This window comes from Halichondria panicea, chromosome 1, assembly GCF_963675165.1.
Source record: "Halichondria panicea chromosome 1, odHalPani1.1, whole genome shotgun sequence".
Lineage (NCBI taxonomy): Eukaryota > Metazoa > Porifera > Demospongiae > Suberitida > Halichondriidae > Halichondria > Halichondria panicea.
This window is the reverse complement of record NC_087377.1, coordinates 15,754,847-15,772,758: the sequence shown is the minus strand read 5'-3', so window position 1 is coordinate 15,772,758 and position 17,912 is coordinate 15,754,847. Positions and strand designations below refer to the sequence as shown.

General features: G+C 39.5%; 3 protein-coding genes and 1 long non-coding RNA gene across 5 annotated transcripts in view; 2 read left to right on the top strand and 2 right to left on the bottom strand.

Annotated features, from left to right (window-relative positions):
• LOC135352059 (uncharacterized) overlaps positions 1 to 17,912 on the bottom strand; it is a gene marked incomplete in the record, with an annotated part of 851,949 nt that overhangs the window by 476,046 nt on the left and 357,991 nt on the right.
• Positions 2,115 to 3,932, bottom strand: LOC135352187 (uncharacterized). The gene is made up of 3 exons (XR_010399662.1): positions 3,797 to 3,932; positions 3,201 to 3,341; positions 2,115 to 2,272 (listed from the first exon to the last, which is right to left on the bottom strand). It is a non-coding gene; the product is annotated as an uncharacterized LOC135352187 (long non-coding RNA).
• On the top strand, positions 4,148 to 11,073 carry LOC135352102 (uncharacterized). 2 transcript variants are annotated; one of them, XM_064551270.1, is made up of 15 exons: positions 4,148 to 4,276; positions 4,394 to 4,595; positions 6,252 to 6,707; positions 6,763 to 6,890; positions 6,947 to 7,105; positions 7,167 to 7,385; positions 9,120 to 9,320; positions 9,373 to 9,551; positions 9,620 to 9,833; positions 9,879 to 9,947; positions 10,028 to 10,221; positions 10,284 to 10,442; positions 10,491 to 10,611; positions 10,659 to 10,878; positions 10,934 to 11,073. In XM_064551270.1, exons 5-14 carry the CDS (start codon positions 7,001 to 7,003, stop codon positions 10,797 to 10,799), a joined length of 1,602 nt encoding a protein of 533 aa, XP_064407340.1. In that variant the 5' UTR covers positions 4,148 to 4,276; positions 4,394 to 4,595; positions 6,252 to 6,707; positions 6,763 to 6,890; positions 6,947 to 7,000; the 3' UTR covers positions 10,800 to 10,878; positions 10,934 to 11,073. The 2 variants fall into 2 exon arrangements, with proteins under 2 accessions (XP_064407340.1, XP_064407339.1); XM_064551269.1 differs by lacking the exons at positions 4,148 to 4,276; positions 4,394 to 4,595 and having other exon boundaries at positions 6,556 to 6,707; positions 8,904 to 9,320.
• Positions 14,803 to 17,912, top strand: part of LOC135352075 (uncharacterized) — a 42,326-nt gene continuing 39,216 nt past the window's right edge. Inside the window, exons 1-4 of the mRNA XM_064551211.1 lie at positions 14,803 to 15,258; positions 15,307 to 16,113; positions 16,205 to 16,281; positions 16,504 to 16,578. Of these exons, the coding sequence (XP_064407281.1) occupies positions 14,853 to 15,258; positions 15,307 to 16,113; positions 16,205 to 16,281; positions 16,504 to 16,578 (1,365 nt within the window). The 5' untranslated portion in view covers positions 14,803 to 14,852. The remainder of the gene's footprint in view (positions 15,259 to 15,306; positions 16,114 to 16,204; positions 16,282 to 16,503; positions 16,579 to 17,912) is intronic.

Sequence of the window (17,912 nt, the reverse complement as noted above, 5' to 3'; positions counted from 1 at the left end):
AAAGCCATGTTTTAAAGCCTTCATGAAACCTGTGCTGAGCACAGGCCTGATTTTCTCTGACGTATTTGCGCTGTATAATAATAATAATTTGGACAGTAAAATTTGGCTGGAACTAACCATCAAAACAAGGTGCCTCAAGTAGTTCGGTTCGACTTTCTCTGTTGAGGCCTTCAAGAAATCGATGAGGTTACGACATAACGAGACTGTGTCTTGAAGACAAGCATTTGGGTATGGAGGAATTCCCAATATCTATATGGAGTATAAAGTATACATTCATTACGGTATAAGTTATAACCTTCCTTCTTTCTTCAGTTCGGAAAATTGAAAGCATATCTTTGGCCGCCTTGATAGCAACAACAACTTTGTATTTTTTGGTGAAGTCATCTCGTGATAGAGTATCTTTAACAACGTCCTGCATATATTGTATATACTGCAAGACAATACTGATGAAGTTCGACTTACATTCACTTCATTTTCCTGAGGATACGAATTTAGTGTCTCGCAAAACAAGTTGGCAATCTTGTGTTTAAGCTCCACCTAAAACATAATAATTAATCGATTTTTTGGGACAATTTTTATATACAAAGAAGTTGACCTACCTCATAAGGAGAATTTCGTATTGTATAAGTTTTCTTTTCCTGTGTTTCGATTAGTACTTTTAGTTCTCGAAAACTTCTGTTGATTACTGTCTCCATAATGGCTCAACCTTACGTCAGTGGCCTTCACCCGTTCCAAAATTTCCTGCTGCTTGCTTGCCATAAGTGTAACACTATCTATTATTATGCATTGCAATGTCAGATAGACGTGACTAAAAAATGTTATACTCACTTTCAGCAAGAGTAGATATTTGCTCTGACTGAGACCTCCGTGATTGCACATCACTGAGCCCTGTATATAATAGCAAAACATCAGTAAATAGCATGATTTATATAGTTTACCATCTCCACTGCTTCTTCTCTGAGCCAGCACATCGACGGTAGCATCATCCCCATTACCGGATGCACCTCCGTCAGTACGACTTGGCACTGAACCACCTGCAACATGTAGGATGAGCAATTTTTCAGATTATAGGTCATTAATAATATAACTTAATCAAACTCACCCCTGTGGGGGGTTCTGAGTGTTGTAACAGGACGGGGAGTGTTCCATGAGCTTGTACTTATTCAACCTCGTGCAGATAGCAAGCGAGACATGATCACATCGATCTAATAGAGTCAAATCTCATGAATTTGTCAGCGGATCTCTTCTTCCAGTCTCGGTCACTGCGCAATGGTGGCCAATGTGCGCGCTCACGTGGATAGATCTAAGGCACGTGAATTCTTATTTTTGAATAAAGAAGTAAAGCACTTTTGTTGAGGTTCCCCTTGCAGCTTGGAAGGTTCAATTAACACAATATGGCAACATCAATAGGTACATACAATGTGTCTAATACTCTGTATTAATTATCATAATTACTAAGGTGCAAATTGGTGCGAAGTGTGCCAAATAGACTGCTCATTTAAGTCTGGTTATGAGAGGCATCTAAAGACAATGAAGCACAAGCATCAAGCTTCAATTCATTCCTTAATGGCGGATGTTGATGATGGTGATATCCAGGATGACTCGGACGATCAGGGAAGGCATGTAGAATGTGATGATGACTTTCAGGTAAACTCAAGCAATAGTACTTAATACCGTTTAATTATAAGCCGCTAGGTTCTACCTGATGAAGATTATGACGATGATGACGATGATGGTGAGGATACAGAGGATGAGTTATATGACACACTGCAAGGTACATTGTATTCAGTGTTCACAATGTTAGCTAGCTACGTTACGACTGTCTTTACTTACCAGATACTATTCAAGTTGTGTGCAATGCTTCATCGTCCTCTGATTCGTATTCTCCATTCCCATCGAAACAACATGCTTTACTCTATCTTTTGCTTCACTATCCACGACCGATTGTGAGTTGTTTGTAAGCATCTACCATTGTACTTGTTATGTGTTATAGGGAGAAACAAACTTAAAATTCGTTTGGTTTGCAATGAAAACAGGTTATGACCTACAGGTTCCCTTTATGAAATACGTTCTAAGATGCTAACATTTGTGTAATATTTGCTATATAATTGCACGTTGTCAGAATACATTGATAAATGTCCCATTTTAGGATAGCGGGATAATAATAGTTTTACAGATGTTAAATATCGTTCTTTTTTCACTAGTGTAGTTAGTCAGAGTCAAATTTTTCCTCTTGTGGTGTGGTATCATCTTCAAAACCGGCCATTTGAACCTGGAAAATTATTGAGAAAAGAATAATTTACAATTGTACAAATTTGCACTACCTTTAATCAATTTTTAGTACATAATCATCAGATCTGTACAAATTTGTATACATTAATTAAACAACGCGTCTCTCATAATTATATTTTCACCTATACGGTGGCCGAGAAGGGTCACTCACCTACGTCTATGCCGCGCGTGGCTTTGTTATGCACCTATCAATGCAAAGTCCCACTACCCCCTTCCCTGGACAAGGGGGGGGGTTTCTGGGAGCTTTGTTTATAAAACCTAGCCCTGGAGGTGGGAATTTAACTTTGTACGTTAGTACTATCATAGCCGTTTGTCTCTATATTGTATTATTGTGTCAAACTGTCATGCCCTTGGGGTATTTACCGAGGGTTTGTCAAATAAAATTGCCCAGGGGGAGAGTCCTTTGCACCTCCAAATTGACAAAGCCCCCCATTGTCCTGGGAGGGGGGTAGTGGGGCTTTGCATAGATAGGTGCATTAGCCACGCGTGTTAAAAATTAAGCGCTTGCGGTAAGCACATTAAACTAATGCCTGCGCGGTTAAACAAATAACGGTAAGTCTGCACACGCCACCGCGAGCGAAGCTAGCAAAGCTTCTGCGAGCGATTAATTATTGTGGCAGTAGGCGGACGTGGGTGACCCTTCTTGGCCACCGTATACACTCCTGATATGTAAATGCTTGTATAATTATAATCATAGGTATAGCGGGTTATTTTTGTACGGTGGAAATGTTCGTTCATTTCATATTGAAGAGCATTATACGAAAATTAAAACTATATACGAAATTATTCTACCGCAATAGATTCAACGTCACTATCCTGAGCTGTATACGAAAATTTCCCTCAATGAAAATTACCTGCTATATAATTATACGGTATCATGCTTGTAATTAGCTGTATACACAACTTACCTCTGCGGACTTTTTGTCCACTGTACAATTATGTCATCTATTTATGTCATTGTCTTATTGACAAATTGCTTGTCCACCTTCTTTAGCAAATGCTGTGTTTAGGTGGCTCACCACAGTTTTGAATAAGGATGTCCTTTAAACCTGCAATTTAAAACGGACAGACATTCATATAAATGTCATTTTTCATTATTATATACATGTAAGTGGGTTAGATTGAATTAGAGGGATTTGCAACAGAGTGGTGCACGTTATGCTTTTAGCATTCGTGTTATGCCCTATAAACGAGGCTATTAAACTTTTTGATGGGTAGCTATAACTCTTTTAAAATAAGAAAGTTGTGTTTCTTCGAGACATCTCTTTCAGGGCTGTATAACATGCCTATGTATACTTGCTACTGACTGATCAGACCCAGTAAAAAAAGATATTTCCAAGGTAAGCGTACTGGTGGGCTGAGCACATGCAGTTATATACTTGTAGTTTATTAGGCACTGTGTGTAGAAATATGTAGTGTTGTGATGGCCTCGATTAAGCCGCAGCATAGCGCAGATGTTATATACCTTTGTGTCCAATCCCTCTAACTCTATAGTCAAACATACCAATTTTCTTTGTGTCGATGTGTGCTCCCATTTCTTCTTTATATGCTGCATCGTTTTTCTTTGCCTTTTTGAAACCGGTGATTGACTTCCTAATATCATATTCATGCCAGCAAAAGAGAACAACTCTTCTCCTTTCGGAGGGTAAATCAGTTTTCCCTATCCACTTGTTGTTGTGACTCAACTAGGGTGCCACCTTCTGCTTGGATGAAGGAGTGATGACCCATTTCTCACTTGTGGGAAGAGTATATAGCTGCAACAAAAGCTTCACTGAGCTTGCTTAATTGAGCTGAGCTAGCTAGCTAGCTATATTCTTGCCAGCTGCACATGGTGTTGCTATAGCTTTAATATGATGTTGCAAACTTGTCTAGCTACATGCAGCTGTCTGTTATCTAGATAGATATATATAATTATAGCTAGTATAGCTACTCTTTTAGGACAACCACTTATCAACTTGCTGTCAGCACTGACCATTTAGAGAAGGTATGTTAAGATCTATAATAATATGCACTCAAAAATAATTATAATGAGGGGGTATGATTTATTCTAGACTTATTATTAGACTGCAATTGCTAATTTTCTCCTTTGTTTACCTCGCAGTGTCCCAAGCTAACAAGTAAATTGTTCCATAGCTACCTCTGCACAAGAATCACCTACCAGCAGTCATTGTAAATATCTGTCCTAGAACATAATTATTTGGTTGTCCGATGATTCTTATTTCGAATGGGAACAGTTTTTACACTGGAATTGGGATACAGTACCAATCTTACCTCCTCAATTTGCTCTGACAACGCTTTAGCAGGTACGTACTAATTGTGAAAATGATGTACGATGTGACAGCTATGAATGCACATGTCACTTGCTTATGCTATTAATAAATGTGGAGCACCTTTGAGAGTGCTCTGGCTATATAAATAATCCCTTTTATTTAACTAGCCATAACTCGAGAAAGAAGCTTTAATGCTAAATCCACAAATAAAAGAACGTGGCTAGAAGCCTATAGAAGCTTTTAGTTTTGAGCAGTTACAGCTGGAACAGACACTCAGACAGACAGACACACACACACACACAGTCAGCTTTACCGTATCCCTCGTGCGGCTACGCCTCGGCATAATTATACAAGTTATTGTCCACATCAGCATTTCAATATGCCAGGGAGATAATGATAAATGCGCTAACCACATTTTTCTAGTTACTATATATGATACAGATATATACAGATGCCAAGTGGGGTATTTAAGTATGAAACTCCCATCAGGATCGAGTGCCCATGAATATAATAGGCTGGTTATTTTTAAAGCAAGCTTCATTAGTATAATCGCATGATGTCCTATTATTCACTGGGATTCGTACAGTGATTAATCGCATATCAGTAATTGCACATCGTTATTAACGACATGCAATTACTGCCTTGACGACCACACGTTCGAATAACGGCCGCGGATAATTTTGTTACTAAAACTGCGACTAAAAATGTTATTATGCCTCGGTGCGCATGCGCAAGCGAGGTATACGGTAGTGTATTTGTGTGTGTGTGTGTGTCTGTGTAGACTGCTACAGCTGCTCAAGGATGAATCAAGTGCAAGTTAGAGTTTCTATAGGCTTCTAGTCATGTTCACTTGGATTTTAATTCGTGGATTTGCAAAATAATGCTTCGTTCTCGAGTTATGCCTAGTCTTGCTTACTTGGAATGCCATTGCAGCCTTTTCAGCATTCCAAGTAAGCAAAACTAGGCATAATTCGAGAACGAAGCATTCAAGTATTTTGCAAATCCACGAATGAAAACATGACTATAGAAACTCTTACCTGCACTTCATGATCCTTGAGCAGCTGTATAACAGTCTATACACACACAAACACACTACCGTATACGTCGCTTGCACATGTGCACCGAGGCATGATTATCTGAACTAGTATCAAAAGTCATTTGTGAGTGGTAGAGGTTACTAGTGAATTTGAGACCCTGGTTTTATAAAGCCCCAAAATTAAGTTCGTATCCATTTTCCGGTCCAAATGACTTTATTTCGATGATTTCACCTCCTTTCCTTTAGTGTCGTAACCAAACTTTTAATCACTAGGATACAAGGTCATGGTACAAGTATTGCATGCAGCGAGTTGCTTGTTGGTTGCTTGCAAATTTGCGGCAATCTGTTGCTTACGAGTTGCCTGGTGCCCTTAATAAATAATTGTAGCATAAAACAAAAGGATTTGTGTTTCGTATCATAACGACCCCTTACCAAATCATGTATCGAGCGACCATGTAACACGGAAGGGACTGTGACTTTTATTACACACTTGTTACCTTGACAACATAACCAAAGTTGTAGAACCTGAAGTATAATTATAGGTTTGTACACTCAATATAACCAATTACATAATGTTCACGGAAGTCGGTACAATATGGAAATGTACAAATTTGTACAAATAACCACTTCAGTCACATATTTACTCCCTCCAGATCTATTCCTCTACTGGAAAACCCTGGAAAATCCGGGATCCTAAGAACAGAAGGAAAATTGCTGTTTTACTATTTGGATTTACGCTATTGCAAACAGGAATTTTCTTCGCAAATGCACTATTGAGCAGTGACGAAACTGTATGCTAAGTTACAGTCATTTTTCCCCGAGTGAAGACCAGTGACACTTTATTCCACTAATCTGATAGTATTTATGTGTGTATTCATGTGTTAAAAAGATAACATATTTATTTATTTATGTTCACAATGTAAGTACTACACATACTAAAGGTTGTGAATTGGCAAGTTGTGTAATTATTACTCTATATTTTGTTTTTATTCGCATATCATAAAGGGAAGGTTAGCTTCATAAGGTGTTTGAAGCAGATGAACCCTTGTTTGCCATCGATACATCAAATAAAGCAACTTGTTTTGCCTGTTTTTGAGCCCCCAACGAAGGTACCTTTCTTTGTTCATGCATGTCAAACTTTGTGTATTAACTTCCTACTCTTAGTATTATTCATCTGATGGGACACCCTTTTATGCAAATTCAATGATGGCAACAATACGTCATTGCTTCGCTAATCCATTGTTTGCAAGTGTAGTCCAGAGGTATCCAGTTCAGCCTGACATGGAGTTGATGTAAGTAGTTTATTGCATGTACGTGTGTATGTATTTAATGAATTTGAATATTCCAGGGAAATGTATCATGGAGAGCGCTGGAGAACAGACCCAAAACTTCAAACCCCTATATGGCTGTTTTGCCTGTGGGTCACGTGTTTGTCAACGACTTTGTTATAGTCTCACATCCACACTTTGGAAGTATATGTGTGAAGGTTCACAGATTTTACTGCAAGGTATTATAGTATAATTATGTTTAAACCGTAAACTTACCTGTGCATACATGCATGTATACAGGGTTCTGAGTTGCATATCCAAGCACATATATTGCTTACACTGGACCAATTAAAAATAGCATTCACATCAGTTGTCTACCTGTATCCTGAGCCGGGTGCTTTGGTTATACTTGAATCTTCTGACTTCAAGGTTACGAACATTCTAACTATTGTTTCACCACCTAGCTCCCTACTTCGATATATGTTGGATTTAAACACTCTCGAACAACTTGGAATGAAGGTACATGTATATGATTACTGGCACGTATAATTATTTAAAAAAGTCATAGTATTACTAATGTGTACCTGTATTAGTAAAACCAGTAGGTTTTACATAAGATTGGCAGTGGGTTTGCCCGTGTTTAGCAATATTTCAATTATTTTGACTCATGTTCAAACTGTTCTATCTCTGCAGGGAAAGGCCACATCAAGAAACTGGCTGAACAGATAGTTTATTTAGCCTTTTCTCTCTTTGTATCTCTCATTTCATAATCCATAAACATTTTAATGAATGAATATTTTCATTTTAAAAATTGCACTATTTCTACGTTTCACCGCTCTTTGTCTGACTGACTAAGTAAGTAAGTAAGTAAGTGAGTAAGTAAGTAAGTAAGTTTCTTGCCCAGCATTTACTCCAAGTACAGCCATCTCCAGGACATTCTGCACAGGGTTTCCAAACGACTACAACCTGGATTACAAAGCGCTTCTTCAGATTTGCGATTGCTTCCACGAGGCAGATGACCTCTCAGTCTCTATTTCTCTTACCTAGACAATTCCGCCATCTTTAATGACTCAGCAATTGCGTTGTGGCCAATAATAATAGATAGGCGTGGCTAATAAACCGTGCGCCTAAAATCAGTGCAGCAGTGCTTTTCCAGAGCCTGAGGTGTTCCTTTTCTTCACACTGTTCAGCTCTAGCTCCCTTTCTCTGACAGGCATGCTATATGGCACTGGCTAGATATCATGCTCTTAAAATGGCTGTCATTTAATTAATACTGATTCGCAAATTCAACATAATTATCAAGCAATAAAATAATTATTACTCATTATAGACTACTATAATTATTAGTCCAGAGATATTCGAGAAGATATCTGATTAGTCCTGTCTTCTCTTCTTGTACTGCCTCTTGACGTTCCACTTATGCATGTCATGATACGTAAACTGTACTGAAAAAGAAAGGGAATCCGACTAGAAAAACATTTGCAATGTGAAAAATTGCTAGGATTGGCCAGGGGAACCACAAAAAAGCGTGGGAACAAGAAATCAGACGAGAGCATAACTCCAATCCGTTACAACGTCATGAACATGTACAATACATAGTATATTAAATAATAGACTGTGTTCCAGATCCACCTATCAGCTTCCATCCACCACATCATTCCATGCAGTCACCAGTACGGTCCGTGCATGTTACTACGCATGGATGGACTGTGTGTACACCTGTGCTCAACACTGCATGTATTAGGAACATCAATTCATCACAAATCATCATAATTATGTGCCCCACATTCTAAAATGGATGTATAATAAATATATATAGGGATTAGTCATCACTCCACCAGTAAAAATTGCGTGGCATATTGGCTGGGAAAACATGGGAAAACTACCAGTATACATGTGATTGACGTTGTAACGGATTGGAGTTATGCTCTCGTCTGATTTCTTGTTCCCACGCTTTTTTGTGGTTCCCCTGGCCAATCCTAGCAATTTTTCACATTGCAAATGTTTTTCTAGTCGGATAATTATAATGCTTTGCAGGAATTTGAGGATTTCATTCAACCTCATCCACTTAAGTATTCAGGATTAGGAAAGCCTGTTGTCACTGCACCAATTATTCTTTACTCTGACGATACAAGTGGAAATAAGAGTAAAAAGTGGAACTGTTTTAACAGTTGGTGTTTCCTTGTGGCAGGACTTCCGCGTAGTGAAAATTCTCAATTACGTAACATACACTTTATTACTTGTTCCAACAAGGTTTCTGTGTTGGATATGTCACGACCTGTTGCTGAGGATATCAAAACACTCCAAGAGGGAATAACTGTCTTTGATGCATTTCTCAAAACTGAGGTTATTGTGAGGGCACCTGTGATTTGCTTGATTGCTGATAATCCTCGCGCAGCAGAAGTCATTAATCATCGAGGTGGAAGTAGCAAGAAGTACTGCAGAAAGTGCATGGTATAATTTAATTATGTGATACGTTTTGTATGTACATGTATAATTATTATAGGTTGACAGAGAAGTTGATCCTGTTGATGTGAGCACTCTACGTACGAAAGATGTATCACTTAGCCAAATGAGAACTATACAGTCTGCACGGACAGAGTCAGAGAAGGAGAGTCTTCGAACTAGCTTTGGACTTCGTGAACGAGAAAATCCCATGCTGTCATTGAACGTTGATTTATATCAGTATATTTAAGTACAACTTTTAGGGGTACATTAAGTCTGACAATAACAACATACTATTGCCCTTTTAGATCGACACCTGTTGAATGTCTCCATACGATTTTGCTCGGCCCGGTCAAGTACTTACTGAAACGCTTCATTGCTGGATTAAAAAAGGAACAAAAAGCAGAAGTTCTGGCTATTGTTCAACAATTTAATTATTCTGGCTTTGACGTTCGACTGTATGGAAACATAATCAAACACCATTGTTCATTTGTTGGGAGGGATTACAAAGCCTGGGCACAGGTATTTTATTGAGTAAAATATAATAATGTCTATACCAATGTTTAGATGGCTGCTTTTATTGTGACCCCATATGTGACTACCAATGAAAGAAAATTATGGTTGGCACTTTTAAAAGTGAGTGCACTACATTTGGATGTGTATACATGTACATGTATATTATGCATTTCAAACTCTATACCCTTGCGTGTGTATAGGTGTTCAGACTGGCATATTGTGTTCCATTTAATCCAAATTGTTCTGAGGAAAGCAGACAAGTATGTAAGGGGTTTGTAGACCTGGTGAAGGAATACAACCCACAAATGCTTAAAAAAATGAAAGTGCACCTACTGCTCCACCTTGTGGATGACCTCTGTGACTTCGGTCCCACTGCTGCTTTCAACACTGAAAGGTTAATGTTTAAATCGTGTACGTAAAATGATATGTGACACTTTTTTCGTCTTGTGTTTGCAGGTGTGAAGCCTTTAATTCATTGATGAGGGAGCAGAAAATTTTTTCAAACAGACGAGCCCCAAGTCGTGATATTGCTGTTTCGTTTTCAACGTTAGAAGCATTGAGATTTGTCTGCTCAAGTGGCTATTACCAGAGTGAGACAAATGAGGATTTTCAACAGTGAGTAATAATTTTGCTAGTTGGTTTACCTACGTTATACTTGTATAGGTGTGGTGCTGGATTGACTAATCTTTACAACCAGCATGCAGTACAAACTGTTTTGAATGGTGTCTCGTCAAAATCACTAAATCTTGGCAAGGCTATATATCAGTCTGGAGCACTGAGAAAGGTAAGAATATTTACTGTACATGCATGGATTATTTTATCTGCATCTAGAAACAAGGCTCAACCAAGAAATTGAAAGATGTTGCCTTGTCTTTCAATGGCGCCAATCAGATGTATGGTGAAGTCTCAAGAGAATATGATATACATTCATCACCGTCTTTCTTGAATTTGGATGTTTTGGTGCAAACATAATTATTATGGAGCAGTTTATTCCCAAAAGGGTCAACTCGTCAATAATGGACACTATGTACGAATTACTCCTTGCTTGAATGTAAGTGTTTAATATCAATTTACATACACACAATGTACCAATTATTATATTTCAGGTTGTGTACGGACTCCTGTTGACATGTGTTACGCTGGACAATTTAACCTACTGCATTCTACAGGAGCTCGAGTTGCAGCAAGTTATGGGTTTCACCGTACACAATGAGCAAGACTGTCCCTTGTTAACTTTGACAAAAACATTGTGTGTTGTTCCATCTAGTGCTGTTATTACACATATTTCAGTGATTCATCAATGTACTAGCACTTGTAACATTACTACGCAGCCTTTCACAATCGAACGAGAACGAGAGCAACTTAGTAATGAAAAACTTGTTCATTATCATGATTTTTCTAATGATATGTACTGTTTGAATGTCTTCTGTATGAATCAGTAATTTTTATAAGTTGTTCTCTAGCTATTTTAACTGCTGCATGTCAACACATCATTGTCTCTGCCAACCTGCATAATTGTATTATTACAATTAAAACCAAGCACTAGCTAATTAATTTTCTTCATATTTAAGTATCTGTACCAGATCATGTACAATGCTGAATCACAACTGTACAGCTTCCGTACACATCTGCATGTGCTATCACTTCCGTAACACATCATTGCCCAGATGAAATGTACAAGTTCAAATGTACACAACTGTACGGACTTGTACACGGACACGAGACAGATCAGGGCTTTTTGGTTGTGTAGTGTGTTTGTGTGTCTGTGTGTGTAGACCGCTACAGCTGCTCAAGGATGAATTAAGTGCAAGTAAGAGTTTCTATATGCTTCTAGTTATGTTTACTTGGATTTAAATTCATGGATTTGCAAAATAATGCTTCTTTCTCGAGTTATGCCTAGTTTTGCTTACTTGGAATGCTATTGCAGCCTTTTCAGAAGAGTCCGTAGCAAAACTTATTTACCGAGTGTTACTACTCTACTTAGTAGTTAGCTCTGCATTAGAACTCTAACTATTGGTAGCTGCAAGAGTGAGAAGAGAGCTGCAAGGCTCAATTTTTGACTTGAACGTTTGGCATCCATCGTTTTTAACAACAATCATGGTTGATCATTACCCACTATTCGGTTGATTGCATCATAGATGTAGAAGAGGGATTGGAAACTGAAGTGATTCACGTGATGTTTTACAATGAAGTCTACATAGTGGCTCTGGGACCATCCGTGTATCTCCTCATAACTCCCGCAAAAGCCCAGGAAACTTATTGTGTCCAAAGCATACATCTCAGAGCTACTACCCCCATTACTGAATCACATGCCCCCTGATAGTAGGTATCAATCGGAAACAAAGAAAATATAATCTCGATTGTCGTGAAGTAGCTAGAGGTACACAGAGCGCTTCTTCATGCTTGTGTTCCTATTCTTTCAAGTAGTCCACTGTCTTGCCCAGTACCGTTCCCTTGCTGTACACATACTGCAGTCAGGGAAACATGACATGAGGGTGAGACATGTACGTGGAGATAACAAAAAACATGCTTAGTTGCTATTAAAAAATATCATAGATCATTAATTTTATATCCAACTAACTACATGTGTATACACAATGAACTCTGCTGGATTCACTGTGCTCTATACACTGTGCATGCTCAGCAATAATAGGAAATTTAGGCTTAAAAACCAAGTTACTAGATAGCAAAAAATAATAATTGTCCAGATATAATTGGAACAGATTTTTATAGAGCATGCGAAGTGTCCGGAATAATTAGAACAAGCAAGCAGCTGCATGCGAGCTAGCTAAGTTTAATAGAACAGTGTGCGACTGAATAGTTGCACTAACTATCTAAAACTAGCTACTCAAAGCAATCTAACTGCAGCACTCTAAGTCTTACTTGCCGTCTATGAATGGTAACTCAACTTTTCAAGGTATTGTCCGGATAGTTAGGAACAAATGTAATATTAAAGTACTGGAGTGTCCGTTGTATTAGAACAACGAAAATTGCCCAAAAGAGTGTCCAGGGTAATTAGAAGTGTCCGATAAATTAGAAGATATATGGCAGTAGATATGGAATATTAGGCTTAAAAAACCAAGTTAGTAGTTATTTCGATGGCTTTCAATAGTACTTTAGTATACACATGAACAGACACACACACTCACCCCGACAATGGAACCAGTAGTTGCGTCTTTCTTTTGACAAGCAGGCACTATCTGAGCCAGTACCTTGATGAGCTCGTTGATCCTGTCCCGACGCCGACGCTCAACTGGGCGTGGGAAGAACAACAACAACTGGTAATTATCGTGTTTAGGGCATGTACAATGAAGCTGAGCCAATTGGCAAAATGAATGAACCTTGACCTCACACACACATACACCTACTGTACAGTATAAAATTAAAATCAAGGCATACTTAGACGTTTACAGCATGGATGGATGCCTCCACACAACAAATAAGTTATTAGTTTTAGAAGCGGCAGATTTGATGTTAAAGCTTCGTAACTGTACTTTGTGGTAAATGCTTCTATTTGATTATGACCACGTAAGTACATGTGTACATCTGTTGTACACTATAACTTTCAGTATTGAATTTGCATCACCTTCATTGTGTGTAGCCTTCTTCTGAGCTTCCCTGTTGGCGGCCATATCCCTAGACCTGCAAACCAACCACCATAATAACAATACTCCTCACAGTTACCGTATCACTAGAATGTTTTATGAGCATAATTATGCGAATTTTTAAACAATAAAATTGCAAAACCTAATTTTGGGTAAATACACACGATCCTTGCCAGAACGCAATAGTTAGATTGCAAAGGGTTGCCGATTTGGCTGATTGGCAAAGGTTTTTCACCAACAGCAAAATATTCTAGTAATACTGTATGTAGCAAGAGAATGATGCTTTCCCTAACATACTGTCATACATGTTATGCAGAGGTAGGCAATCACATGAACTGTGTACTCACAACTGCATTTGAACGATGGGGTCGGCCGTGTGATAATCCATAGTTGATATCCCGCTCATCTTGGGTGCTATAGGTCGACCCATTGCATGCAGTATCTCAGCACTACTGGATGGTGGGATCATCACATACAGAGGACCTGAACACATACAACAACATAATAAAAACTGACTATTAACAATTTTTCAACACCACTTCCAAGAAACCTCAAACATTAGCAATAATACTCATGGTTCTACATGTAATTAGTACGTACAAGCACTTGGATAACTTATCGAGGCCTATAACTTTTGGATTTGTCAAAAAAGCAATCGTCACACTGATAAATTTGGCCTTCTTTATTCACCATTAATTTTTGGCCAGACTCTGAACCAGATGAGGTGCTCCTAGTGACGAGGAGCTGAGATGAGGGGGTGGTCTGTCCACCTTGTTGCATCTGGATGAGGGCGTGGCCTATAGCGTTGAGGGTGGAGCCATCCTCAGAGGTCATGTCAGAGGGCAAACCATCATCGCTAGTTAGAGTGTGGACCTCCTGTGTGAGTGGGCGGGAACAACAAGTGTGTGTGTGTGTGTGTGTGTGTGTGTGTTCGTTATTTGGGAGGTAGTTACCATCATGCAAATTCTAACCATGTAATACGAAAGCGAACGAAAACGAAACGTCCTAGGAGACCTTGTTTTTAAGTGCTAGCTTTATATGTTACTTGGAACTGTGTGTGTGTGTTACCTGGGTACGGTATCATGCACAAGGCCAAAGTTAACTACACATTAATATTAACATGTACCTTGTTCTTGATGAAGGTTCCTCAGTAGTCCCTGTCCATGGACTCATGTCTTCAGCCTCCACCAATACAGACAAATAGTTTGACCACTTGCTCAGAGCTTCAAAATGAACAATTCAATCCGAGGGGTTTATCACGTGACAAGATATTGTTTATTCTGCAGGAAAAACGGCGTGTCTTGTACATGTAATTGTACAACTGTTATGAATGTTGTGAAGATACTCACGTGCACTGACTGCACTACTAGCACTGTAGCCTCTGGATTATTATCAGTAAGTGCAGAGCACTGTCTTTACTATGATTTTGATAATTATAGTTTGCACACACCAAATATTATTTTATCACATAATTCTGACAAATTATAACCATAATTATTCTACAGAGAAGATGTCTGACTATCTCACAATAGCAGATCTAAAGAGATTGTATCTCGTCACGTTTGATGCTCGAATTAAGTGGCGAAACATCTTGCTTATTCTTGACGTACCCTCGGATACAATCCACAGCATCGGGAAAGAATGGAGCAACAATCCTGATGACTGCTATCGTGAGGGTTTGATTAAATGGCTTAATGAAGGAGGGAAGAGCTGGAAAGAGATGGTGGAGGCTTTGTCAAGTCCCATCGTGAGTGAAGTTCACATAGCCAGGACCATCGAGAGAGATCATCTACAGTCTACTGGTCCAAACAACCCTAAATTACAAGGTAAGCATCAATTCGGCATAATATTTTACCCCACACAACATTCTACAGTTGACCAAGATCGCCAGAAGATCAACGATGATTTGACTGTTTTCCTAGACGAGCGTCTCGGTAAAGGTGCATTTGGAGCAGTCTTCAAAGGCAGCTACAAGGGCGAGATATGTGCAGTCAAAGTGCTGCTTCACGATGCTATGGAGATGCAGGCAAGTATTTCAGTCGGCAAAAACGAAGAAGCTAGCGATGCAATTGATCGTGAGAGTGATTTTCTCAAGTCGTTCCAGCACCGAAATGTTGTTCAGTTTTTGTCGACTGCCAAGCACCCCAAATCAGGGAGTACAATCCTCGTTGTTGAGCTGATGGATTGCAATCTGAGATCCTATTTCTCCGGCCTTGATGAAGAGTCCCTCACTAGCGAATGTGAAATTAGCCTCTCCAAAGACATGGCTTGTGGTCTGGCCTACATTCACAGCAAGCAGATTATCCACCGTGACCTCTGTGGTGATAACGTCTTGCTGAAGCTTACACGACCAGTGCCTGTCGCAAAGATATCCGACTTTGGCATGTCACGGCTATACGATCCCTCCAAGCTTAGCCACACCCTCACAGCCATTGGTCACCGTATGGGGTATCTACCTCTTGAGGCTATTCGATTGGACAAGGATAATTACGATAATAGCTTGGATGTGTTCTCTCTAGGGGCGATTATGATGCAGATTGTTTGCAAGCTGAAGACGATCAAATCTGTGGAAGATCGATCATTCCATGTTGCCCAGATACCTCACACACACAGGTTGAGGAAGCTTATCGACAGTTGCTTGCAAGAAGACATGAGGAGGAGACCATCTGCCAGGGACATCTGTGAGTCAATGATATGTGTTTTACGTTTCAGCTAACTGTAACCCTAACGAAAAAATCATCATCCGTCTATTAATGTTGGTATCGATTTTAGATACTTACCTGACAACAAGCTCGGACCCAGTGGAAGCAACAAAGAAGGAGTCAAAGGACACTGAACAAGTCAAGAAGGTGCGTACATGTAGTGTGATAATGAGATCCCCACAGCAACAATAGTATTGTACCTTAACATGCATGGATGCTGTCTCATGTGTTAAGCCGTAACTGCACATCCGTTTGAGTGTGCCTATAATTATGTACTTCCTTTAGTGAAGATTGTCTCGTTTTGTTGTAGAATTTCCACTAATGATATTCACGTCTGTGTTTGATTTCCACCAACGTTCTCCTGTACAGGCACACAGGGAACAGATTAAGCACAAAGATGCTGAGCTGGTCAGGAGAGACGCCATCATTCAACAGCAGAGACAGGTGACACAAAATGCACCATTATATTATTGCAGAGCTATAGTAGAAGCTTTGATCTCTTGTAATCGTACTGTACATCTATTAGACTGGTGGGCGTGGCCTCTTAAGCTAATTAGAGAAAGTTTATAGCTATGGCTAGGTTGTTTACTTGTGCCGATGTGCTTGAACAGCTTGAGGACAGCAATGGCGATGTCTCCTCTGGTGATGACAGTGCCTATGAAGGAGAGGGGATAGTAGGATACCTCCCAAAGGCTACCAGCTTTATGCTAGACGCTGATGAACTGTCTGGGACTGAGGACATGCATGACATGGACCTAGACGCTAGCGCTATTGACCAGGACGGTGAAAGACCAGGAGAGGGCTCACTGTGTGACTCTGGCAAGTAGTATAGTATAGCTAGAATATCAGTAGTGAGTATAGTATAGCTAAAATAGAATTAGCAGTAATGAACAGTCTGTAGGTGAGCTTGTAAATTTCATAGATCGTTCACCGATATAGTAATACATGTACGTATTGTACTTCAAATTGATATATCTTAGCACTGTTACATTCATATGATGTGAAAATCAAGCTTAGTCAAGCCTTTATACCATATGATAGGCTGATCCATAAAAAAAATTTTTGGATTTTATCTCACCGCTGGCCGAGCACTTAAAATGATAAAAACGGGTGAGCGTAATAACCGTGGTTGTTATGGCAACACATGTTGCACCATTTTATTTCCTTGTTGTATGGGCATTCTATTGGTATATGGTTGCTAGGCATTTTATTGCTCTGGAAACCCGATAGAGAATTTACAGACATTTCACTTCACTGTTAATTAAGAATCCGACGGTTAAAGGGTTAAGCTAATTAGAGAAAGTGATTTAGTGTGCATGCAATTATTGCTACAAGTAACACTCGCTTGTTAGTAGACACTATCCTAATTACACTCATTCATTATTCAGGGTCCCCCTCCCAGAGAGTTGAGACCTCCACTCACTCTGAAATGGAGAAGAGGAAAAGACATGCCAATCGGAATGGGCTACCTGGTACAGAGTGTTGTTATCGGTGACACGGTGTATGTTGGTGGAGGCTATGCAGTCAATGATCGTGACAGGTGTACAGTGATGAAGCTCGAGCAAGATCAATGGACCAAACTACCAGAGTACACTGCCAGGTACTTCGCTATGACATCACTCGCTAATCGACTAGTGCTGGTGGGAGGATATGATCCAAGAAACAACAAACGCACCAATCAGCTTGCAGTGTTTGAATCAGGGGAATGGCCTCACCCGTACCCACCAATGAACATTGCTCGCCATTCCTCAACAGCTGTCTCCTTCAACAACTACATC